The 25,306-nt window shown below is 34.0% G+C and overlaps 5 protein-coding genes across 7 annotated transcripts; 1 reads left to right on the top strand and 4 right to left on the bottom strand.

Annotated features, from left to right (window-relative positions):
• Positions 1-1,821: 1,821 nt before the first annotated feature.
• LOC121793789 (protein DELETION OF SUV3 SUPPRESSOR 1(I)-like) lies at positions 1,822-5,830 on the bottom strand. Of its 2 annotated transcripts, XM_042191820.1 has the most exons (4): positions 5,718-5,830; positions 5,519-5,618; positions 4,362-4,513; positions 1,822-2,095 (listed from the first exon to the last, which is right to left on the bottom strand). In XM_042191820.1, the coding sequence occupies exons 2-3, from the start codon at positions 5,610-5,612 to the stop codon at positions 4,383-4,385; spliced, it is 225 nt and encodes a 74-aa protein (XP_042047754.1). In that variant the 5' UTR covers positions 5,613-5,618; positions 5,718-5,830; the 3' UTR covers positions 1,822-2,095; positions 4,362-4,382. The 2 variants fall into 2 exon arrangements, with proteins under 2 accessions (XP_042047754.1, XP_042047752.1); XM_042191818.1 differs by lacking the exon at positions 1,822-2,095 and having other exon boundaries at positions 4,265-4,513.
• A 1,195-nt stretch (positions 5,831-7,025) lies between these two features.
• On the top strand, positions 7,026-9,251 carry LOC121797223 (LIM domain-containing protein WLIM1-like). The gene is made up of 4 exons (XM_042195980.1): positions 7,026-7,285; positions 8,441-8,537; positions 8,611-8,741; positions 8,828-9,251. The coding sequence occupies exons 1-4, from the start codon at positions 7,148-7,150 to the stop codon at positions 9,029-9,031; spliced, it is 570 nt and encodes a 189-aa protein (XP_042051914.1). The 5' UTR covers positions 7,026-7,147; the 3' UTR covers positions 9,032-9,251.
• Positions 9,252-9,848: 597 nt separating this feature from the next.
• Positions 9,849-13,673, bottom strand: LOC121797234 (NADPH:adrenodoxin oxidoreductase, mitochondrial-like). The gene is made up of 13 exons (XM_042195990.1): positions 13,525-13,673; positions 13,266-13,370; positions 12,963-13,076; positions 12,809-12,862; positions 12,566-12,682; positions 12,191-12,300; positions 12,032-12,105; positions 11,628-11,689; positions 11,355-11,550; positions 11,111-11,180; positions 10,754-10,821; positions 10,464-10,609; positions 9,849-10,336 (listed from the first exon to the last, which is right to left on the bottom strand). Exons 1-13 carry the CDS (start codon positions 13,669-13,671, stop codon positions 10,109-10,111), a joined length of 1,491 nt encoding a protein of 496 aa, XP_042051924.1. The 5' UTR covers positions 13,672-13,673; the 3' UTR covers positions 9,849-10,108.
• Positions 13,674-16,928: 3,255 nt separating this feature from the next.
• On the bottom strand, positions 16,929-19,591 carry LOC121794979. 2 transcript variants are annotated; one of them, XM_042193400.1, is made up of 4 exons: positions 19,199-19,591; positions 17,916-18,837; positions 17,719-17,833; positions 16,929-17,611 (listed from the first exon to the last, which is right to left on the bottom strand). In XM_042193400.1, exons 2-4 carry the CDS (start codon positions 18,673-18,675, stop codon positions 17,551-17,553), a joined length of 936 nt encoding a protein of 311 aa, XP_042049334.1. In that variant the 5' UTR covers positions 18,676-18,837; positions 19,199-19,591; the 3' UTR covers positions 16,929-17,550. The 2 variants fall into 2 exon arrangements, with proteins under 2 accessions (XP_042049334.1, XP_042049335.1); XM_042193401.1 differs by having other exon boundaries at positions 17,916-18,746.
• A 128-nt stretch (positions 19,592-19,719) lies between these two features.
• On the bottom strand, positions 19,720-21,124 carry LOC121794980. The gene is made up of 3 exons (XM_042193403.1): positions 20,735-21,124; positions 20,516-20,658; positions 19,720-20,070 (listed from the first exon to the last, which is right to left on the bottom strand). Exons 1-3 carry the CDS (start codon positions 20,997-20,999, stop codon positions 19,969-19,971), a joined length of 510 nt encoding a protein of 169 aa, XP_042049337.1. The 5' UTR covers positions 21,000-21,124; the 3' UTR covers positions 19,720-19,968.
• Positions 21,125-25,306: the final 4,182 nt, after the last annotated feature.

The raw sequence follows: 25,306 nt of genomic DNA, 5'->3' as shown, positions 1-25,306 counted from the left end.
AAAAAATCGGCTAGCCGCTCGCTCGCCGACCACTGGAGATGCTCTAAGAAAAAGCGCAATAAATTAGAACTTCAAGAACTAGCACACGTCTCAAATCTGTTATGTCAATGAAAGTCAATTATTCTAAACTATAATGTAATTATTCTAAATGACAATGTAATCATTAGTTTTTAATTACATTTAAATTAAGGGTTATTTGCTTATAAATACATAGGCAAATAACCTTTTAAATTAATGTAATTTTGTTTTAGAAGTAACATGGAGTAATTTATCTTAAGGACTCGTTCAGTTTGCATGATATGCCAAGAAATGGCATTAATTATGGGCAATACAGTTGATTGGTTTACTAGACTCATTTCTGGAAGGCCCGAGTATTGTCAACCAGCCCGCACTATTCCTCTTAGAAATAGTGTTTTTGAATTCTTGGATGGAAGGTGGTTTTTAATTCTGTCCTTGAAAGACACACCCAGAAATGAAGCTAAACTTACTAATATACCCCTTCATCTATTTCTACTGGGCGCAGACTTTGGGGCATTTAAAAAATTTAAGTGGCAATTTAGTCAAAGTCTACAAAATGGCAGTGTCATTTATTACCACAGAAGGAAATCTTTTGCCAAAATCGAGTCCAAACCTTACAACATGAACACTATAATTAATTAAAAAGGACGTGGGCCCTACCCAATTTAATCTCACAAGAAATAATTCTACTCATTCCTACACAAGCAAACTGAACGAGTCCTAAATATATTAGGCCCAAATAAAAAGGATGTAAATTTTCAGTTAGAAATTAGCCGTCTCTAAGCTTTTGCCTTTATATACACATTAGTATCTACTCCCGTGCGATGCACGGTTCATTTAATTTTACTGAACCTAATTTAATATATCACTTTATCATCACTCGAATTTGAAAACTAAAAAAACTAAACTTGTGAAACTTAACATCTACAAAATATTTACTATAGGCATATATATGTAGTCTATATATATAGACTACATAGGTATTTGTTCTAAAGTTTTCATCCTATTTTTTTCTTCTAGAATTCTCTACTCTTTTCTTATATATTCGATTTATTCCTAAATATTTCTATTATAAATTATCTTCAAATTTTAATTACAAAAATCAGGCTTATTATTTATTTGAACACATTCCGTACAATAAAAATACTAAAATAAGAAGACGATGAAACACTACTCAGTTGATAAAACATTTTTTTTCAATTCAATAGTTTAGGAATTCAGATCATCACGAGAATAAATAGAGAATCTTTATTGATCATTTTTTCGTAAAATAAATAAAAGTTGTGGATTAAGTAGGTTTAAGATGGTTTTCTCAATTTCATATACAATTATACTTCGGCAAGTTACAATTTGTATATTTAATACTCCTACCAATTTTTTTTATTAAATAGATGTATGAATATAGCAATAATTAAGTATAAAAATAAAATTATAATATAGTAAAATTAATCACAACTAATAACTATAATCTCAATCTAAAGTAATATAAGTAAAATGTTAAAACCAATTATGCAATTAGTATAATATTTAAAATTATATTAAAACAACAAAAGCACATATATTGATTAAAACGTTTTTGGATATAAAAAGAACAATCTTATTTAAACAATACATAGTAAAATTTAATATCTAACACCATCAATATGAAATTATTAATATACAATTTATAATGTTCAAAATATGGAAGCCATTGTCATAGAAAAATATAATAAATATAATCTACATTCATATTTTATCAATTTCAAAGATCTAATTTATTAAATTAAACAATAAATTCATCACATTAATCCAAGTCATCACATAAATCCATAAGAATTTGTTATATCATATATGTCTCATAAAAAAATAATCATGTAAACTCTCCACCTTTATAATTGGGTTAACTAATTAAAAAATGTATTGCTAACAAACAATTTATTAGGTATAGTAACTTATTCATATTAAAACATTACCCCGACTTCTCTTTGTACTCCAATACCCATCTACCTTATCATTTTCCCAACATCTTTTACCCGCCTCCATCTAGCTCGGGTGCCCTTCTTCATCACTAATTATCATCCCCTACACTTTTCTCGTCCTGCACCGGCACAATCTATTCCATAAGCCAGTTTTTCACCATCTATATGTTATAATTAAAAAAAATCAACTACATACCCTATATAACAACTTTTACCATTTCGTTGACTTAGGTGCTCTTTTTTGCATGAAATTTGTGGAAGTTACGAAGTTTGAGATGAATATGCAATGCATTAACTACAAAATATTATAGATGGCCAGTTTCTATGTTATATTCTATATGTAAAAATTATTATAGCTAAGATTAAAAAAAATTAAAACAAAACTAACCAAAAATAAAACAAACTAACATTAAGAAAAAAGCTTAAATATGGACTAATATCACTTAAACATAACATGATCCTCAACCTTATTTTCCTCCCACTCTCCAAACGAAAACAATGTGATATTTTATACTCTATGTCTTCTTTGCTTCCGTTTGCTATTTCGTTGACTTTGGGTATTCTCTTTGCATGAAATTTGTGAAAGCGGTGAAATTCGAGATGAATATGCAATGCATTAACTTCAAAATATTATAGATAGTCAGTTTCTTTGATTTATTATATTCGGAAAAAAATAATTTACAATGATAATATAAATTTTATGCTTGAACGTTGAAACATTTACAATTATGTAAAAATGTTTATAATGATTAAATAAAATTAATTATTATTAATGAATATGTAGTGTCACCAATCAATCATAATATTAAATGTACATAAATATCATTATGAATAGTATAACAACGTTTCGTTTTCTATAATAATTATGACATATTTTATAAATATTAAAATTTATACTCATAACTTACAAATATTTCAATATAAGGTCAAAACTCACCTTTTATATATGTTTCTATATTGATTATGATATATTTTATAAATATTAAAATTTATACCCATAACTTACAAATATTTCAATATAAGGTCAAAACTCACCTTTTATATATGTTTCTATATTAATTATGATATATTTTATAATATTAAAATTTATACTCATAAATTACAAATATTTCAATATAAGGCCAAAACTCACCTTTTATACATGGATAGATAGATAGATATAGATACATCGGTTACCATTTTTCTTGTTCAATTTCAAATTCGTTCGTTGAATAAGGTTTACGGTATTTCTCGATATTTTAAATCCCCTCAGAAACCAAATCAGTAGAATAGAAAGAGATGTCGGATCAGGAATGGACGCATATCGCCTCCAACAAGGATACAACTCATCGTTATGGCCATAAATCCTTTATATTGCTTAGGTTTGTTTATTCTTCTTCTTCTTTCATAGCAGTTACTTGCACAGGTTATCATCTTCAACACATATCATCTTCCTCTATCCTTGTTTTTTGCAGAATCCTCCTGACTGGCAAGATTTTTTTTATCATTTGCTAACAGGAGTTTTCTTGTACTACTTATAATCTTCTTTTATTTGCAACTTAATTAATCTCAACAATACTTATTTCCATGTCTTTATTTCTCTCTAGTTTATTAATCTGTCACATCTATTTCAGGTGATGTCCAAGCCCCAGCACGTCCATTACATCCCTAAAGTTATTCAAGGCTGCGTTGGGCAACTTCTTTCTCAGGTGGATGCCAGAGATAATATGAAACAACAACTTGTTGCTGACCTTGAGTTGATTCAGATTATGGAGCGTGAGTTGGAAAATTTATCTGGTGGGGAGCTTCAGAGGTTCGCAATAGCTTTTGCTGCTCTACACAATGCAGATATCTACTTGTTTGATGAGCCATCAAGTTTTCTAGATCTTAAACAAAGATTAAAAGCTGCCCAAGTTATCAGATCCTTGGTTCGACCTAATAAGTTAGTGAGGTTCAGTTTCTTTGTTAAGTATGAAAATTTCATGGTTATGACTTGCAATCTTTGTTTTCAGCTATGTGATTGTGGCAGAGCATGATCTTTGTGTGCTTGAATATTTATGGGAGACCTGGTAAATATGGGGTAGCTACTCTTCCATTCTCTGTCAGAGAAGGAATTGATATATTTCTGTCTGGAATTTTGCCAACTCAAAATCTTCGGTTTAGAGATGAACCGAAATTCGGTACTACATTTCAGTGTAAAGTGAGAAGTATCTTGTATTCAAGAATTCGTGATGCGTACAAGGATCCTCGATTTATATCTGATGTGATGGAGCCTCTCTTGATTAAAAAATTGATGAATAAAAAGCTTGTGAATCTATAAAGTTTTCTTTGATGAATTAAAGATATTCAGCAGCAACAAGTCATTAAACTAGAGACTGAAATCAGAGTTATAAATCCCAAACATACCGCAGACAACTCAACTTCAGCCTATTTCTTCTCAGCATTGCTGTCCAATTCCCTCCTGAGCTGCAGGGAGAAATCATAAGTGACATCGTCATCATCCCAGTCGTCTTCCCATTGCTGAGCTACTTCTTTTCCTTCCTCTTTGTCTCCATACTCTGAGAACAATAAAAAAAAAGTAAATAAAAGACCGACTCGAATAAACAATTTCCAAGATGTGCTGATGATAAATTAAGAAAGAACAGTTGACAAGATATAGTCAAGAATCTAGAGTCTTCAGATAAGGATTGATGTTGGAAGAAAATTTTAAAATTTTCTACTATCTCACAAGTTCTATATTAACAAGAAAATCCAGCTAAACAGGCTATGTAAATTACATTATTATTTTATTTGATGAAACCAACATGGATAAAGAATCTAAAGATACACCACAAGTATGGAAGCATCTTATTAACTGCTATCTGGTTCAAAATTTCTCTGCCATTGGAGAAGGGGCCGTGCGGAATAGAAAAAAACCGAAACTTTTCGCGCTAAGAAAAGACTCAATAAATTAGAACTTCACGAACTAGCGCACCATCTCGAGTCTGTTATGTCAATGAAAGTCATTTATTCTGAATGACAATGCACTTACTCTTAACATGAGCTATACGTTGACATAAAATTATATACACGTAGGCCCAATTCAGTTAGTAGGATTGATTAAAGATAAAGGCTGACTAAAGCCATAATCATGCATTTGGTTGGCCTAACACCACCTAAGACGCCTTATCCTATATTGTATCCTACTAATTTTTTTTATCTTACAAACCGAACACCACCTAAGAGAGAGGCCTATCTAATGATTCTAATCTTCTCACATAAGTTAAACAGCATTTATGAAAGATCAACTCATGAAGTTCCAAACATGTTTTCGTACATAAATATCAAATGTAAGTAAAAGGCATTGATCTTATGAGCAATTAGCTAGACTCAAAATGATAGCTCGAAGCATTGGGGATTCAATTGCTGCTATCTGGTTACTCTCTGACGCAACACAGAAATCGCAAAATTACTAAAGCAACACCCCGGTAGATTTAGATATCATGAAAATATATTTTCCTCTAGGCAATAATAAGATTATAATCATAAAATTCGTTTCTTGCTAGAAAAGTTAATCAAGCAACCTTGATCGATTTCAAATTCCTCGAATTCATCATCATCTTCGAACAGATCCATCTTTACTTCGTCAGTAGCTGGATTCACTTTTTCGGTCGCCATTTCAGCCTGCCACACCATTGATTATACATGATTTCCACTTACAATTCAAAACATGTCGATCAATAAAAAATCAGAGAGAGAGAAAACAAAATTCCAGTATAGAACCTAGCAACCGTAGAAATTGCGCCAGCATTCAGGAATTAGAAAGAGAAGATCAGAAACCAAAATAGTGAAACAACTTTCAGCCGATAGGTTAAATTGAAAATAAGGGATTAATTGCACAACAAGATAGTTGGTGTGGAGTTTTGCCCATATTTGAAGACACCCCTTTAAATTATTGAAAATATCATTTTTAGTCCCTAAAGTTTACTGAGAAAAATATACGAGTAACTTTTTCATTGCAATATAAAGAAATCAATTCAAAATAGTGAAAATATTACTACTAACAGATGTTGAGATACGTTTAGAAATTCATATAAATGTTAAGAACATAATGATGTGTTTGCTAGATATGTTTCGCTGAATTAAATGATATTTTTGGTATGCGAGTTAAATAATTCGGGTGCCCCGTGTTAGTTCCTCACCGGTGTTGATTTCCATGTTTTGGTTGTTAAATAAAGTCACCAAATAAATGCGTTTAATTAAAAATATTACTCATATAATAATGTTAAATTGACGATGTACTCTTGCACGTTTATCCTCTTACTTTTTTCCTTCATTCGTGAACTAGTTACCATGAGCATTTAAGAAAAGTTTTCTGTAAGGCCGAAAGTTTGTGTTAAAATTTAATGATTTGAACATATGTTGTAATGTGGTGTTTGATTAATCATAATTGAAGAAATATTATCTCATCTAACTAACATTATAATTTCAATAAATTAAATTTAGAAGTACTATTCGTTATAAAAATTTGATATTTAAATTCTAATGAAACAATTAATCAGAACGCATTCAAAATTGCTGCACTTAGGTGCCACTAACCATAAAATAAAACGTTGTTCTCTTCAATGATGATGTAACTCATTTCCTTTAAAAAATTCGACCTGCAATTGTGCAAACCAGATGGATGGAGTTGGATCGATTCAATTTTGATGGTCAGATCACAAATTAAATAATACTACTACTCCTAGTATTTTTATATGGAAAAAAAATCTTGAAGAAATGAATTTGGGCCAACCAATTGTGAGAGTAAAATCAACCTCTTTTATCTATTGATACGACATTATATAGATCATTTTTCTCCTCTTCATAAAGTTCAAAATCATAACTACTTCAATCTTGTAGATAGTTTTTAAGGGAAAATTAAAGTTGAATATTACAGATTATGATTATTAGATTTTAAATTGTTCTATACATAAAAAAATGAGTAGATGACACGTGTACAGTCTTTGAAACACTAGCTGACCTGTAAATAACTCCAAAAAAGGCAAAATAGATGATGAGACAGAGAAAAAGGAGAGTAGAATAAATTTAAATTTCTAGCATTGATTTTCTAACCAACTGCTCTTTTTCAAACTTTTCTTTTTGAGTAGCATCAAACATCGAAGATCTAAGTTTTGAAAGAAGAAATAAAACTCAAAAATTTAAAGGGAAAAATGGCTAGTTTTGCTGGAACAACACAGAAATGCAAGGCTTGTGAGAAAACAGTTTACTTGGTGGATGAGCTCACTGCTGACAACAAAGTGTATCACAAGGCTTGTTTTAGATGCCATCATTGCAAAGGAACTCTCAAGGTTCGATTTTTATTACATCCCTTTTGCTGATTTTTGATTTAATCATACTTGCTTTTACTGTTGTGATTGATTTTGTTCTTGATTTGTGATGGGGTTATTGAGTTAGGTATGAGTGATGGAATAATTTGTTTGCTTGGCTCTTTATGGTTTGATTTTTGACTCGGCCCTTATTGTGATTCTTGATTTATTGATACTTATGTTGTTTGGTTTAAGGTTTTTTTTTGCAAGAATATGTTTGCGTTTGTCTTATTTTGATGAGGCTTTTGGTTGATTGAGCTTGTTGATCTGTGATGTGTATTGGGACAAGTTTTGTGTCGTTGAATTTGTTGAATTGGGTGTAAATGGTGGCATAATTGTCTTTAAAGATTGGTTCTTGATGACTGGAGTTCTTTTTACTGGGAGATCATACTTTGAGGGTGAGAGAGCTGGTGAATTTGGTGTATGTTTATCGGATTATTATGCGGTACTGCTGTTGACGTAGTTATAGTTATACGTTTATTGATTTGAATGTGAAGATGAGCATTTGCTGTGTTACTCTGCCAAGAAGGGTGTGTGTTTGAGCATTGCGTTTTGGTTTTTATTCTCATAATGGGGTGTTGAGTTGCCTACTGTTTCCAAGAAACTTGCTTTTGGTTTAGTAAATGCTCGGAACTTGTAAAAATATCGCGCCAATTGTCGTGTGATGGTTGTGAAACCAAGTTGGTAAACCTCACCATTTCAGTGTTTGCTTGATTCAATCTCAGCATCAAGCTCAATTCTCAATTTTCAGATTTGCTTGTGATCTCTTGAAATTTCAAATTTCTGCACATTCTTTTAAATATGTTATCTTAGTTCACTGAATTTAAAATTGATTGTCACAACAATTAGCTTCTAAATTGGTGATCATTGCTTGATAAAGCAACATGTATGTAGTCAGCAGGAGGAAGTAGGCCTAATTTGCTGCCTTATTAATGTTTAGACTTTTTATTATGTTGGTTCTTCGAACAACAGACCAAGTATAATTCCATCAACTCTTTCCGGGACATTACATGCTGCTCGATGTCACCATATAATAAATAGGATGAGTCCATTTTAGCACCGTGTCACATTGCAATTATCCATTAATTCACTAAGTTTCCGGATCCATTTGCTCAATTTCATCAACTTCTGTTGCAGCTGAGCAACTACTCTTCCTATGAAGGGGTTCTTTACTGCAAACCTCATTTCAACCAACTATTTAAGATGACTGGAAGCCTTGATAAGAGCTTCGAAGGTTGAATCAAAACTCGAAAATTTAACTTGAGCTTTCGTTCTTACCTCATCCAATATATCTATACTATTCACAGATGCTCCGAGAACTGCTAGAGTCGACAGATCTTCTGAACCCGGTTTTGCAAATAGCAAAGTCTCGAGTATGTTTGCAGGAACTCAAGATAAATGTGTTGCTTGTGGCAAAACAGTTTATCCTATTGAAAAGGTACTCATAAGTTTTAATACCAAAAATCAAAATCCTCAATCCTCACCAATTAGGTCTAACATGGTTGATGACTTGTGCATTAACAGGTAGCAGTCGATGGCAGCTCGTATCACAGGGCTTGTTTCAAGTGCAGCCATGGCGGTTGCACAATAAGCCCGTCTAATTATGTCGCCCACGAGCATCAGCTCTACTGCAGGCACCATCACACTCAGCTCTTCAAGCAGAAGGGCAACTTCAGCCAACTAGATAAGCACGATCAAGCAACGGTGCAGAATGGAGATGCAGCCTAAATGGATGTCAGAAAACTTCGATACGTACAAGCCATGAAATCTAATGGCGTTCGATACCTTTCTTTGTATAATGAACTTGAGAGATGATCAGCGTTGAGTGAGAAACTTCAGTTTTCGTGTGATTTTGTTCAGCTTTGGCTTCTAGATTTTGTTGTTGGTGTTATTTTGATTATATTGAGTTTGAAGCATAAGAAATAAGATGTTTTGGCATCTTATTGCATTTCTTGTTTGTGTCATGAAGCACCATTTTTCCTGATTTTTAAAATCTCATTTTAGAAAAACTAATTAGATTATTTTCAGTATAATTTCATATAAAATTTAAAATTCACCTAGTGGAGGATCTTTTATGTATTGAAATTACTTTCCAAATAACAATATTCCAAATTGATTAAACGAATAAAAATTTTGATTTCATTCGCACCAATAGTACTTTTTTTTTATCTTTTAGTGGTGGTCAGTGTTCAAAATGACAAAAATTCCCATTAACAAACGCACTAATCTTATGTTTGTGATCCAAAAAGCCATTTCTTGATTGCTGTTGCAAACTTTGAACAGTTCCAAATCCTTTATGCTGTATTAAAATGAAATCTTTCCAATTGCATAATAAATTTGAATTTATTCTCTCGAATGCTCTTGCTCTTTTCCGCAGAAAATGATGAAGAATAACGCAAAAGTCGACACTTGCCTTTACTTAGTAGTATATCAATTTTGTTGAAGTGGGACTATTAAAATGAAGCAAATCAGAAAAATCTATATCTAATGGATTCATGGGCTGGAAACAATGATTTCACAGCAATAAAGATGGCTGCTAAAAAGATTTCTCAAAGTCAAAAATATGTAGCAAGAATTTGATGGTTCCTTTAGCAGCTTTGCTATAATAAATAAATACCCTTACAGCAACAGGTAAAATTTGCAGTCAAGTCACCAAAATCAGCTAGAACTTCCACACTGAAAATTAAGTATACATTTTCCCACTGTTTTATTAATTTTACTTTATAAATCCCTTATAAACTAAGTACTATGATATGATGTATCATAATTCAAAATTTAGCATGTTTATCTGCATTGTAAACTACCTCATCGGCAGGCAACTTCCAGTAGCTCCTCCCACGTTGCAAGTTTCTCTCTAGGTTTGTTCTTTAAACTCCCTCGCCTTCGCTCTTCGTAGTCGATTTTTCCCCAGCCATCGAACGGGACAACTCTAGTGTTCCTACTGTCTAACACTTGCCTGAGCCCTTCTCTTCCTGGCTTTGTCGAAGCAGATGCTAAAGCCCCTCTATTTATGTCGTCTGAGATGCATGAGATCTGTGGAAAACGTTATGATAAGAATGTAACCTGAGAGTAGTAAAATGCAGCCTTAAAGATCGCTCGACTCAACCTCACAGTCACATAGAAAAGATAGAGCAAACATTAAGTTCTCTTTTATACTCACAGTTTCTTCAGCACAATGAAGGTTTGTACCAATTATCCCGGTTGGTCCTCTCTTCAACCACCCACACACGTATAAGCCTATATCGTGTTGTAGATGACCATGTGAAGCATCAGCTAGTACACGCCCTCTATCATTTGGGACGATACCTAGAAAGTAAACAGAAAAGTATTAAGAGTGGCAATAGTTATCATTTGCATGTGAACACCGCAATTAGGAAGACGGGAACGTAAATTCGAAGTCCAAGACTATGCAGTTTCCAAAACTATCGATGATAGAAATCTTGAACATACCTTTGTTGGTATCAAAGGGTAAACCATCCACAGCGACTGATTTGTAACCGATGCTCTTCAAAGCTAACCTACAAAACAAGAGTCAAATCTATCAACTTTAGAATTACTTCAAAGTCCGCCTCATCATACAGCTACAAAATCCGGGTCAAGAAAAAGAATTTGACTCCCCCGTACAAAAACATTATAACTACGTATTGTTCTATATCTTCATCACTAAATAGATTACAGATATAAATATAATAGCCATGTCAAGGCTATTGAAACCATCAACTGTTTCATATAATTTGTAATGTCATTCAATCACCAAAAAATAACAAGAAAAAAAAAAGAACTTTTATTGAATGTCAAAGAACTTGCCCGCATGATATGTCCTCATACACTCCTGTGCCAACTGCAACCTGCTTCACCAATTCATCATCTCCTACATCTTTAAAAGCTTGTAAAATTTAGATGTGATAAAAAATCTAAACATGACTCCTACTGGACTTCAACATACAGACATCAGAAAAGATACAGATTTTCCCAGTGCAAAAACTAATTCTACAACTTTGGAATGAACATAAAGAATATAAATTCTGTAAAACAATGTGAGCATTCTTACCTTTAAGTGCAGTCTTCTCAAGCCGAATGCCACCAACATGACCACTTTTGTCATCTGACTCCAGAAACATGTCAGGCTTGCGGAAGAAGACAAAGTGCAGTTCGCGCTGACTGGCAACAGGAGTACACCCTGATGTGACTGCCTTCAAGAGCAATTCATGCACTCGCCTCCTGATCCTGCTATTCTTCATTTCTATCTTTGCCCAAGCAAGCAAGATATAAGAAACAAGGAAAATAGTATCCGAGTGGCAGTTAATGTAATTAGTAAATATACCTCATCAGCTGGTGTTGTAACTAGATCAGCTGGTTTAATATAGACACCCAAATCCTTGATTCCTGCAAAACGACTAAGCTTATTACAGTGTTCTTTTCTGATTGATTTTTTTAAATAAAGACCAGGTTTGTGAATAAAAATATTAGCCCTAATATAAACAGATATAGGTGCAATGACTCTAGCATCAAAGCTTATAACATAAAGCCTAATTCAGTCGACTAACAGGAGAACGATTTTTCCCATGGGGCCAAATTTATAATAGCTTCCACTCTTTCCATTATGGAATGTGAACAAAATATGTCCAATGTTAAGATTTAGAGAGCAAGGGGAGATGACAGCATATAAGGCAAAATGGTAGTACAATTAATCCTATATCCTACAGAACGAAAGAGCCAGACTATTACCCAGAATTTCTCGTAGTTCTTTTGCCGTACAGGCTGCTTGTACCGGTCCACGTCTTCCCACCAAGTAAACTTTCCTGATAATTGTAGTTGTTAACCAAGCAGATCATCTACAAAACGAAGAACCACATTTCCCTAATATCATGTAAAATATAAAAAAACCTTATTGAGCTCTCTTCTAGAGCAGCCAATGCATGGGAGGAAATATCTGTTCTTGCCAATTCCTCTATTGGCCGTAAAAGAATTCGAGCAACATCAAGAGCCACATTTCCCTAAAGCAAACACAATAAGCAGTCAATGCAATTGCTTTCTGAGATCAATATATCAATCTACTTTTAATGTATAAATAAAGTACGATCTTACTATATCTTCTGCTGCATATGCATAAGCAATAGTATCCACTAGGCAAATCAAATTAAGCTATATTTCCTAATGAAATAGAATTAGGATGTGAAACATTAGCTCAGGCTCACTAAGTGTCAATTGGTACAATTTGATCATAAACCACAATTAAATATATCAACAAATCAAAGATACCTGACCAAGAATAACAGCAGTGTCACTGCTTTTCAAATCTGGAGCAAGATTTCTGCAGTCCGGATGCCCATTATACCACCAAACAAATTCTCTAGCAGCATATATACCAGCCAACTCCTGCATTAAAAGAAAATACTAAAATGTTGAGCACGAATCATAATTAAAGAATTTTCCACAAAAAAGAAGGCAATCCATTAAACCACAAGACAAATGCCACAATGGCATAAAAAACGTTCTACAAACCTCCTTTGGTATGCCAAGAGATCTATCACTTTCAGCGCCATAGGCAAGCACCACCTGCCACAGTACAAACATAAATTGCAAAATATCAGGACTAAACAAAAACAATAAAATTAACTATTTTTGTCAACAAACTTCAGGAAACCTAGTAGCTTACAGCATTATACATGCTACGAAGCTCCAGCAGTGTCACAGAGGATCCAAGGGACACATTTCCAAAGAAAGAGCAACGTTCATTTTGTGCAACACGTGAGAACTGATTGATCACTACCTGCAGTAATTTTCCGAAACCATCACCAGCAATCCAATAATTTAACCCAAATACTGTATCTGGAAGCATATCCCACTTGAAAGCAATTACAGACATTGATACTACATCTAAACCCCATTAAAATACTTTCATCTTATATAGTAGTACTCCATTAGATCTGTTTTTCATTCAATCAAATAAATAAGGAACCTTTGTTTCAGGATGGTCTGGTGCGACGCCGGACCGAACCAATCCGAAGGGAGTTGGCAGCCGATCAATTATATCAACTTCGACACTTTCATGAGCCTTCAAAAGCTACAAAAAAATCAATAATTCAACAAAGGCATTACAGCTCAGAGGAACTCCTCAGCTAAAGATTCAGCCTTATCCATAATTCAACGTACAAATCAAGGGTTTGATAGAATAAAATTTAAAAAAACACGGCGATTTCTTAACAACTTGTGCATACCTTCTCAGCAGTGTAGAACCCAGCAGGGCCACTACCTACTACACAAATTCGCAGAGGAGACGATGAGGTTGCCGAAAAGCATCTAGCAATCCTCCCAAAACTCTTCAATTTCAGGGAATACGTGGATGTGGAAGTTCTAGCTAGCATTGTTTTTGTTTTAGGTTGTTCTATTTTTCAAGGACAAACGCTCGGTTTCAGAAAAAGCAAGGGGGTTTGTAACTTGGGCCATTAAAGCCCAACTGCTATGTATAATTTGGCCCATAACTTTAAATTCAATTTTTTTTTAATCTAGGAATTTTGTCAGAATTATTGCGAAGATAAATTATTTATTGGTGTTCCATGTTTTGATGTAGACAAATTACTTGTGATTCCGTAGTAAATCTTTACAAGTATTAAATTTTGCTTGAATTGAAGAATTTCGATAGCTTTTGTTGTTAATTGATAGAGCTATGACGTTCAAGAAACCACATTCTCTAGAAAGATCTGTATACATCATTAAAACAATAGAAAACAAATTCTCATAAATAATATTCCCTCCGTCCCACAAAAGATGTCACACTTGTAGGACGGCAAGAGATTTTAGGAGGTTTTGTTTTATGTGTTAAATAGAGACAGAAAATATAATTTTTATATTTATGTGAAAGACAATTTTTTCCAAAAGTGAAAATGTGACATCTTTTGTGAGATAAACTAATAAGGAAAGTGTGACATCTATTGTGGGACGGAGGAGTAGTAACAGACTAGATTTCAGGGTGATCTACAAACAAGATATCTATCTATGCATATATAAAAGACGAATTTTGACTAAGTGGCCTATGTTTATAAATATTCAATAATGAGGTACAAACAAGATATCTATATAAAAGGCGTTTTTTGGCACATGTGTGATACTAGTATTAATAATGAGGTACTTCACCTATGAAAATTATTAAAAGGCGTTTTTTGGCACATGTGTGATACTAGTATTAATAATAATGAGGTACTTCACCTATGAAAATTATTGACATTTGCAGTATCTATTGTATGGCCTATGTTTATAAATATTCCTTTAGATATTTTTGTACATCTTGAACAAGGTCAATTCGGAAGCCAAGAAAAGTGATCCCAACACCAAAATCAGCATGACAGCCGCCTCCAACATACATGATCAACTACCACTAAGCCAAATGATGCAGGGGCTGCGCAACTAATTCATTTCAAATTCATATCAATAGATAAATAAATAAAGCATAAGCATCCACAACCGTGCTCTTGCCAGCGGCACGGTTGTGGGCCCGGGCGGTACTATTCATGCCTGCTCTCTGGCAAGAGCACAACACCCACAACTGTGCTCTTCCGCAAGGACGAGCACAATTAATTTAAAATTCAATTAAACAATAACATTTCCATAATATTAAAATTCATTTAAAAACCACAATAAATATTACAAATGATAAATAAAATTAAACATTACATAATTAAAATCCTAAAAATTAAAAAAACCACTACTCGTTGCCGAATTTCGTCCACATGTGGTTGATTAGGTCTTCTTGTAGTTGATTGTGGATTCGAGTATCGCGCATTGTGTGTCTTGTCTCGATCCTCTGGCCAACCGTCGTATGCTCGCCTCGGCGTGGGGGAGACCTCGCTGTTGAGCTTCCGGCTTCGTCCTCGTCGTAGAAGCTAGCCGCCCTCGGCCCTTCGTCGGCTATAATCATGTTGTGTAATATAATACACGTAAACATGATGTCGGCGATATTATTCACGTACCACAGCCGAGCCGGGGCCTTCACAATGTTGAATCGAGCTTGAAGGACCCCGAAGGCTCTTTCGACGTCCTTCTGCGCTGACTCTTGACGCTGCGCAAAAAGAACCCGTCTCGGGTCGTGCTGGTTGTGGAGCGTCTTCACGAACGTCGACCACCTTGGGTAGATACCATCGGCGAGATAGTAACCCATTCGGTATGTATTTCCGTTGATGGTGAAGTCGATCGTCGGTGCTACACCATTCATCACATCATTAAAGAGTGGTGAAGAATAGAGCACGTTCAAGTCGTTGTTGGATCCGGCAACGCCAAAATATGCATGCCAAATCCATAGGCGATAGTCGGCGACCGCCTCAAGGATAAGTGTTGGGCCGCCGCCTTTGTGACCGCTTAAGTGTTGCCCCCTCCAAGCAGTCGGGCAATTCTTCCACCTCCAATGCATGCAGTCAATGCTGCCAAGCATTTCGGGAAAGCCATGGACTGATTCGTGAAGACGAAGCAACCGTTGGCAATCATCGGTGGTGGGTGCCCGAAGGAATTCATCCCCAAAAGCAGAACGAACGCCCTCGCAAAAATTCTTTAAACAAAGGATTCCAGTGGACTCACCGATATGCAAATACTCGTCGAAGATGTCGGCCGTTTGCCCAGTAGCGAGTTGTCGGATGGCACACGTACACTTCTGCAACGCCGTGATACTTTGCCGGCCGGCTGCATCTACACTTGTTTGAAAGTATTCAACACGTGCGGACAATTTGTTGACAATTCGCATGAACAAGCGCTTTGACATGCGAAAACGGCGCCTGAAGTAATCTGCCGGAAACCGCGGATGGTCGGCAAAGTAGTCGGCAACGAGCCTTTCGTGGGCTCCCTCCCGGTCACGATGGATGTAGCGGCGATTTGATCTAGTGCGTTGAGGAGGATGAGCGGGGGGTATTCGCCGCGACATATGCTTCGTAAGCGGCACGATGTTGTTCGTAGTATTCTTGTTCTTCGCGTTCCGCTTCCGCCATGAGATGAGTGAAATCCATTTGATGTTTTGAGTGAAGGTTGAATGTGTTGATAGTTTGTATAAGAATTATGAATGAGAGATGAATTGATGTGATAAATGAGTGATGAATGTGTGTATTTATAGATGATTTTGGGGAAAAAAATCAAAAAAAAATCAAAAAAATTCAGAAAAAACGGGAAAAAACGGCCATATTTTTGGGATTTGGAAAATATTTTTTTTTTATTTTTTAGCATTATTTATAATTAAATACCGATTTTTAAAAAAAAAAAAAATTGAATGCAACGGCTACGCCGTTGCCCAATCCCGTGCCGCCACGTGTGCGTCCGCTGGCACGGACGTGCTCGATACATCGAGCAGCGCCGTGCCAGCGGCGCGAGCGCAGCGGCGGCGACCCTTCTCCTTGCCGCTGGCACGGACGGCGGTGGCGACCACCGCCACCGCTGCGGATGCTCTAAAACCGTAAACAAATACTCCCTTCGTCCCATTAAATATGCAACATTTGGAAATCGGCACGGGTTTTTATGTAGTGTTGTTTTGTGAGCTAATGAAGATAGAGTAAAATAAGACAGATGAAAAAGTAGAAATAAAGATGTTTCCATTTTAGGAAACGTTTCATTTTTAATGGGAAAATCTAAAAGGGAAAACGTTTCATTTTTTAATGGGACAGATGGAGTATATAATATGTCTAATAATTAAAGTCTTAGCTCGACAATTAAAATGTAAAGATATCACACGACATATAGTTCGTCTCCACTATAATCCTCCCCAACATAGTCATCCTCATCCACATCGTCATTAGCATCCAATGAAGTAGATCCTTCTTCCTCATCGCAGTTGGGCACATCAATATTTCCAACATGTTCTTGCTCAGATTCTTTATCTTCTGATTCTACATCTACGAGCTCTCTCTCTTCAACCACCATTGCCAACTTGCATTTCCCTTTTCTAGATGTGGATGCAGCTCTTGTGTCCATTTTAGAACCTCTTTTCTAGATGTGGATGCAGCTATTGTGTCCTTTTTAGAACCTCTAACACAACTGGATAATGTAGGAGATTCTTTTCTTTTTTTAGACCTAGTATGTGTTCTAGGCTCTCCGACTCCCAAAGCGTTGTTGACAGTATCCCAATCAAGTGAATCTTCATTCAAAACCAAATCACGACCAACACCATCCACATCTTCCATCTCTCCAACTAACCACTCATCAACGTCATTGAGCATAATAGGATCGATTGTATCTATGTGGTTGTACCTCATGCAATTTTTGGTTATATTTCACATAAACCGAATCATGCATCTTCTGATGCTCGAGACTGTTTCTCTTTTTTGAATGAAGCTGCAACATAATTATAATTATATGTATGTTAATTATAAATAGTAGTATATTATAAATTTAGAACTGAAAATCTAATATATATTTTAAAAATGAATTGAATCAATTACCTTCTCAAATACAGTCTGATCTCACACCCAAAAGCACTACATGTTGAGCCTAAGATCTTGATAGCAAGTTGTTGCAAAGTTGGAGCTGAGAGGCCAAACAATTCCCACCATAGAGCTACAAAGCCAAATGGTATAAACTTACTAAATAAAAAATTAGAATTCAGAAATTTAAATGGACTACGTTTAAAATATCTCACCTGGAGCTAGGCCATTTCTTTGTCGCTGTCGCTGTGCAATTTCAATACCAAACATGTCTTCACCATTTTTGTAAATACTCAACTCTCGAAGTATCTTGTTCCGATCTTCTTTGTTTGGTACCAATCTATCGATGCAATCATGTAACCCTTTAGTTACCTTGAAATCAAATTCCAATCCCTTGTTATCATAGTAGATGGCCGTTTTCAAAATGTGACCAGCCTCATGCAATGGACTATGGAGTTGACAATTCCATCTATCATCGATGATCTTAAAAATATCTCTATATCTTTGTTCATTCTTTTCAAAAGATCCTCTGATTGTTTCTTTTGCTTTCTCCATTGACTCATATATGTAGCCCATTGCTAATTTCTTTTCACCAACCACCAATCGAAGAACTCGTACAAGGGGTTCCATGACTTTGAGAATGCATACCACATTCTCCCAAAAAAGAGTCATAATAACAATCTCGGCTACTTCCTTCCCCTTAGCATCCTTCGATAGCGTATTTTGCACCCACTCAATGCTAGTAAACATTCTCCTAAGATTGTCTTTTTCCTCATGAATCCTTTCTAATGTTAGAAATGATGTAGCAAACCGAGTGACAGCTGGCCTCATCAATTCCTTCTTGTTTGTGAAAGTTTCCAACAAATTTAAGGTAAAAGTGTGGCTATAAATATAGCCAACAAGACTTATACCCTTTTGAATTGTTTCTTTAATCAAAGGAGACCAATAAAGATGCTTTCTCTTTACCATCAACATCTTCCCGACTGCTACATAATTACTCCCATTGTCCGTTACTACCCGCACAACATGTTCTTCGCCAATCTCATCTACAAGCGAATCAAGCAGCTTAAATAATTTTTTCTCCGTCTTCACAAAGCATGTTGCATCAATAGACTTCACAAATATTGTTCCATGCAACTGTATAGAGATCATCACACTAAATATCTTCAAGAATCCATGAATATTCACATGTTTTATTTGATAAAAAAGGCAATAAGTTAAGTAGCTGACATCAAACACAAAGCAACTGTGATGTTGAAAAAACAGAACTACACTGCAATTGAACCCTATGAGACTGCAAAAGAATGCAATGTCTATCCATCCCAACAAAAAAAGGCAGTGCACGAGTTCAACAATTACAACAAACGACACCGTATTCCAGAAATTGAGCAGTACACTACTAGCAACACCAGAAATTTATATACATGTATCAGCACAAATATCTAAATTACCAGTAACAATCTTTTGAAATAGTTACAAATTAATCGAAAATTATTACCTTGAGTTGAGTTGAAAAACGAGATTTAGCCCACTTCTTCACAAACGCGGCGACGGAGGAGGAGGAGGAGGCGGGCGGCGGTAAAAAGGAGGGGTAGATTTGTGCTCTTTATTTACTGGGCTTCTTACTTATTCAAATTAGGTTGGAAAATTAAAAATTGCACGAATTTAAAGATTAATATTATAATTCTCAATAAAAAAACTTTTAAAAGCAAGAATGGAAGAGGGAGTATACTAGCTAGCAAGATCATATCAGGGGCCAATTCTAGCTAGTAGTTAAAATGATAAAATTCATTAATTAAATAATAAATATTCTAAAGATAAAAACATATAGTAGTAGTAGTAGTAGTACATATTTAATGCAACTTTTAAATCGTTTAATTTGTCTGTAATAATTGTTAAAATCTGTCAACATAACTTAATAATCGTTCTTGGTTTCACATGCTACCCCATTGCAAATTGCAAATTGTAATTTAGAAATTAAAACTCCATATTTCTCCCAAAAACATGTGATGATTTAAATTAAACAGAAAGAGGGGTCTATAATTTATTAGAGAATAGTACTATGTAGCTAATAACAATGTGCAACTTTGAGTGTTTGCATAACACAGAACATGTTCTCATCTGGATCTCTGCCTTTTTCAGATTGAGATGCCCTTTTCACATTTTTTTTCTATACTAAGGACTTTGCAGAAATCTCGATCTAATTAATACATGCTCAGAAAAGATAAATAACTAAATAAAGTAAAAGAAAAGAAAAGAAAAGAAAAATCATCTTCCAGCCTCAGAGATGCTCATTAGTGCTGGGTGCCATGCTCTGGATTTGGATGCCACAGAGTTAACTTGTGTGTTACTTCTCGACCTGTGCCTTTCCTGAAATCGACGTTTATCTACTGATGAGATAAAATACCAGACTATAACATGGATATTATTATTTTACATTACAAGATGTATGGCCAGGAAAACTCCTCTGTTATCCTCTCAAATTTCATAGCTGTCACAATATTTTTGGAAATACAAATTATAGAATTTATATTTCAAAATAAACTATTTTTGTATGTTTGTGTGACTTGTTTTAGCTTCATAATATTCCCTTCACACGCGCTAAAAATTATTGATGGAGGAATAATAGCACTAATAATAACTCAAGCAGGCCAGTTTCAAGATCTCAAGATTCTGAAATCATTATTCCTCATCATATGTATTTGCATAATTAAGAAATAATTTATTCCTGTTTTTTTTGTTTTACAGAATCTCAACAGTACTTTGTCACAGGAAAAAAAAAAGTTATAATCTTGTAAAAAGAAAAAAGATTTACCTGATTATTACTACTAGTATTCTTCTTCACATCAACTTTTTTCCTTCCCAAAGCTTCACAATCTGAAATATTTATTTCTGCAATATTTCCATTTTTCTGCTGCATCTTGGCTTGCTTTTTTGCCCATAATCCCTTCATCACCTCTGAAAAAAAATCAAAAAAATATAAAACAACAAATATATATATGAGAGAGAGAGAGAGAGGAATTAATTAAGCAACCTTGGGAGGTGACAAGGCGGTAAACATGGCCAAGAAGGAGAGAATCGGTATGCCTAAGAAGTTTGATGCGAGTGACACGAAGAGGGGTACTACTGTTGTTGTTTTTGGAGGAGTAGAGGGTGGTGGTGAGGAGGAGGGCGACGTAGTGGCCGGGGTTCATCTTCATGATTTCTGCGGCGGAGACGGGGAAAAAATGCTTATCAACTCTGCCGTTTGGGTGTTGGATAACTAGGGTTGCATTATCAACAGCTTGGCAGTTCCCCATTCCTATTTCTTTTCTGAATTGTGTGTGTTTTTGGTGCGTGTTTTAGGGGTGATGATAATGTTTGAGAGAGGAAGAAGAAAAGGATTGTTTTTATTGTTGCTGCACCACCATCTTTATAGCCACACCCACCTCATTTTATTATGAGTAGAAATGGAAATATGACTTTTTCTCAGAATTTTAAATGAGATCCCCTATTGCAAATACCACTACTAGTAATATTCTATTTTTTAGTTTAATATTGCTATATTTAATGCTATGTAAATGGTCCTCAATTTAAGCTCATATCAGGACACTGGACATAGAAAAAATGATTATTATGAGTATGCCTTAAAAAATTATATTTTAGGACTTACATTTTTATTAGATTTTTTATATTTAAATATAGAAGTTTTGATGCAAATATTTTTCTCTAGGCGAAACTCACGAAAGTAACTTCAAATTACATAATTTAGTAAAGGGAGTATATATCTGATGACAAAAGCCAAAGTAGGATCAATTCTTTTAGTAAAAGTAAAAGGTGTTTAACTTTATCGGAAATTGAGGATGTTCTTACCTTGCAGAATATCTATGACATTTTACTCTTTTTTAATTACAGTGATTAGTTACATTTTTTTAGGAGGGATGCTAAATGGTCATAATGTGGTCGGCCATAAAGAGTTAATTTAGTCCATTTACATGTATAAAAAAATTAGAATTACCGATATAAACTTATATGTGTGTGAATGGACTTGTGAGTTGATACTTATCTTTGAATTCCATTACGTAAAACACATTAATATCACGAATTACTGTATACGTTGATCAACAATCAAGAAATGACAGTAGTAATAAGTTGAACAAAAACTACGAAAGAGCAACACTAACATGTTGAGCAACATATAATGAAGATGATATAAAAGTAAAATCAAGTAGTATTAAACCAAAAATTTGAAAAAAAATCAATTTTTTTTGTTATTTAATTAATTTATGGCTGGCCATAATGTGGCCGCATAGCATTATTCTTTTTTTAGTTTGTGGAGTACTATATGTGTTGCATAAAAACTATTACTATTATTTACAAAACCCAAAAGGGGAAATATTTTTTGTGAAAAAAAAGTACTCTAAATAAGACCGCAAGAGAAAAGGTAAAATGATATTTTACGTTAGCAAGATCCTTTTATCTGATGATGGAGTTATCTATTGCTCGATACAATACAAATTTTTTTTTACCTTGGTTTGCAGAAAGCAACGGAATAAAGATCACGTGTACATAATAATCATAATATTCTTTGTCTAATAAAAACCATAGTACACCGGTTATGAATCAAGTACAACGGATATAATATTTAATATCAACTTGGTATAAACTTATAACATCACTACAAAATATAACTAAATGGTTTTTCTGTGTCAAAAGAGGTAAAAAAAATACCTTAGCCAGAAGTTTGAGGTTTGAGGGTCTATTCTACTTTCAAAAGTTTGTAGGATAGTATTTTTTTTATGTTAGATATCGCTGCAAGTATATACGACGCGGGCAATAAGGGCTAAGAAATAAATAAGCCATGAGAGTGAAATAACTAGAAAATGAGAACTCAAGTCGGTGTCGAAAGAACCGATGAATGTGTAAAAAATGAAGTATTGCAAGTTGTGTGTGAAATTGGATTAAATGCGGCAAAATCTTCCTATATGTATGTATTTTTCTTTTTCAATTTCAAAGTTTAGAATATCAATAGTTGATGATGTCACATTTTAATTGCTTATGGATTGGAATATCCTAAAATTTATCAGTGCCAATGTAAAAAATTGATCTATCTCTCTCGAAGATAAGCTTTTTATTTGTAGGGTCCAAAACACGAACACAGCATGCAATAAAATCCACATGACATGAGTAATAAGTAGTTGTCGCGTGTGAATGTTTTGGCACTCATTTACCCTTGTGACTTTGCACTACTATTCTATCATTATCATCACATACTAAAATAATTGTAAATCAAATGTTGGTGTTTTGTCTGAATATTTTACCATCTATAACAATATGTTCCTACCATTATCAGGATTAATACTACCATTTCCAATTATTGGTGACACTATTCTATTTTCATTTTGTTTAATACAAATTTAACTTCCCATTTATGGAACACAAAAGTAACCCCACAACTATTTTTTACATGGAGGCATGGGCTTTCTTCGGTTATTTTTTTACATTTATTCTACAACTTATTTTTACTTAATTTGTGACATTTTTCTTTTTTATTAGAGAAACATAGGTTTTATTGGTCAACAACTCGAATTATTATTCAGCCTATTTGAAATTTGAATCAGCACAGAGTTTAGCAACACTTCAAATAGTGAAACTAGCTTTAGTCTTCAAAATTTTCATTTTTGGAAAATGGCAGGGTAATTTATAGTGTTGAATTTCTTAGTACGAGCACATGAATCATAGGCCCACTTTTTCTTAGCACAAGATTTGTTTAATTAGTTAATTAAAAGTTCGCTTTACTTCGATCATTAATTACCGAATTTTCGTATGTGTGATGGAGCAAGTTTCATCATAATAATACAACATCAACTTTACCACTTTTCCGTAGACCATCAAATCAAATATATTCTCCTAATTATAGCTAAATTGTTACACCAAACGCTGATTTCAAATTAATCTACAATAATGAGGTATGCATCTCGTGACTTGTACTATATTCGTTGGCACATAGTACTATATCCGTCAATTTAAAATAGTTTTAATAGTGAGAGTCCCATATTTTTTTAGAAAATTAGCATAGTAAAAGAGATAAAGAAAAAAAAATAGGTAAAATATTATTAACGAAAATTTACACTCACTTTATAGAGATTATATTAAAATTAATTTTATGGACGACCAAAATTAAAAATAATAGTACTACTGCTACTCCTACTTTTATGGACTACCCTGCAATGAGGTAATATTCCTGTTTTGACGGATGTACAAAAATAATTGTCACTTTTTATATATCTGCACTATGATGTAAGTCAATCTTCACAAGTTATTTTATAGTATAATAAAAATGTTAAAATCTTATAGGTCAAAATTAGTCAAATCGTTTACTTACAGATGCAAATATCGCATGTAATGATATTTTAATTTATATTTTTGTTGGTGTTTCATTGTGTTCGGTTGGAAAACAGCATGAACCCCTTCCTTGAGGAAAAAATGAACAAAAAATTGCACCCTCAGACAAGAAATAAAAGCATGGCATACTAAATGAGTAATATACAAAGAGATTATAATTTTATTTTCCTAATGAAGAGGGGGAATAAAAATATAAAAACAAAATGAGCAGTTCCAATAATGAAGAATGTAGAATCAAACCAGATAGGAAAAGAGTGTTATTATTGGATGTTAAATTATTCAGGGAAAACAAATAAGGAATAACAGATCAATAATGTTTTCTCTCTCTAAATAAAAGAACAACAAAATCACAATTTCTTGGCATAGTGGTCCTATACCTTTTAATTTTGTTTTTATTACTTTTACTTACTTGTTTTTGGAATGTCTCTTTAAATTTATAACAATTAGTTTTCTTTTTTAGTTTTTGTCTAAAACTTTTGGAGTTAGGTCTTGTCATTTAAAATCACTCGGCAAACCAATTACACTATCATTTTGAGCAAATTAAATTATAAATCGAATAATAATATTAATGGCGGTGTATTATTACGATGGGCGTTTTATTAGCATATAACTAGTGTGTGAAAATCACATGAATATAGATATAGTCTATATAATTGTGTGTGAAAATCACATAAAAATAATAAAGAGTAGGAGCTACCAATAAATGATTTCTTTCCTACCTTGTCAATTATGCAATTAATGTCGTTGATTTTCAAGATCCATCATATCTTGCGGTACACAAATTCAAATATAGAAACGATTGAAATGGCGAGGGACTTGATCAATATATACCATTTTTTTAAACTTATTTATTAGGAGTACTACTATTGAATATCTCTTGATAGTTGATAGTGATTGGTCTATCGTTTCGACCACCTAGCGTTACATATTTGCATGCGAACCGTACCTATCATAAATTTGAATTCTAAGTGACACCAAAAATTTTATTAGTAACTTGCACAACATCATTAACACTATAATGAATCCAAACACCAGCAATAAAGCACATATAAGTAGGTGAAGTGTGCGGGAGTAGAGTGTCTGGGCGTTCTACTGTTCTAGGTCGAGCTACTAAATCCAATGAACCCACTAGATCATTCGGTCTAGGAACTCAGGGGAATATAGAAGACTCGGTGGTTGGACACACAACTCTCGCGTTTCAAAGATCCCTCAACCCGTTATA

This window comes from Salvia splendens, chromosome 3, assembly GCF_004379255.2.
Source record: "Salvia splendens isolate huo1 chromosome 3, SspV2, whole genome shotgun sequence".
NCBI lineage: Eukaryota > Viridiplantae > Streptophyta > Magnoliopsida > Lamiales > Lamiaceae > Salvia > Salvia splendens.
The sequence above is the reverse complement of the archived record's forward strand: the minus strand, read 5'-3'. Positions and strand labels throughout refer to the sequence as shown.

Excerpts from the sequence above, each read along its gene's own strand:
- LOC121793789 (XM_042191820.1), bottom strand. The coding sequence starts at position 5,612 with ATGGCGACCGAAAAAGTGAATCCAGCTACTGACGAAGTAAAGATGGAT. Across the intron at positions 4,514-5,518 it reads GGAATTTGAAATCGATCAAG|AGTATGGAGACAAAGAGGAA; the intron begins GTTGCTTGATTA and ends TATTGTTCTCAG.
- LOC121797223 (XM_042195980.1), top strand. The coding sequence starts at position 7,148 with ATGGCTAGTTTTGCTGGAACAACACAGAAATGCAAGGCTTGTGAGAAA. Across the intron at positions 8,538-8,610 it reads CCTTGATAAGAGCTTCGAAG|ATGCTCCGAGAACTGCTAGA; the intron begins GTTGAATCAAAA and ends TACTATTCACAG. Across the intron at positions 8,742-8,827 it reads CAGTTTATCCTATTGAAAAG|GTAGCAGTCGATGGCAGCTC; the intron begins GTACTCATAAGT and ends GTGCATTAACAG.
- LOC121797234 (XM_042195990.1), bottom strand. The coding sequence starts at position 13,671 with ATGCTAGCTAGAACTTCCACATCCACGTATTCCCTGAAATTGAAGAGT. Across the intron at positions 12,683-12,808 it reads CTCTTGGCATACCAAAGGAG|GAGTTGGCTGGTATATATGC; the intron begins GTTTGTAGAACG and ends CTTTTAATGCAG. Across the intron at positions 12,301-12,565 it reads CTGCTGTTATTCTTGGTCAG|GGAAATGTGGCTCTTGATGT; the intron begins GTATCTTTGATT and ends TGTTTGCTTTAG.
- LOC121794979 (XM_042193400.1), bottom strand. The coding sequence starts at position 18,675 with ATGTTGATGGTAAAGAGAAAGCATCTTTATTGGTCTCCTTTGATTAAA. Across the intron at positions 17,834-17,915 it reads AAGAAATGGCCTAGCTCCAG|CTCTATGGTGGGAATTGTTT; the intron begins GTGAGATATTTT and ends TTGGCTTTGTAG. Across the intron at positions 17,612-17,718 it reads ATCAGACTGTATTTGAGAAG|CTTCATTCAAAAAAGAGAAA; the intron begins GTAATTGATTCA and ends ATTATGTTGCAG.
- LOC121794980 (XM_042193403.1), bottom strand. The coding sequence starts at position 20,999 with ATGGGGAACTGCCAAGCTGTTGATAATGCAACCCTAGTTATCCAACAC. Across the intron at positions 20,659-20,734 it reads CCGCCTTGTCACCTCCCAAG|AGGTGATGAAGGGATTATGG; the intron begins GTTGCTTAATTA and ends ATTTTTTTTCAG. Across the intron at positions 20,071-20,515 it reads ATACTAGTAGTAATAATCAG|GAAAGGCACAGGTCGAGAAG; the intron begins GTAAATCTTTTT and ends CGTCGATTTCAG.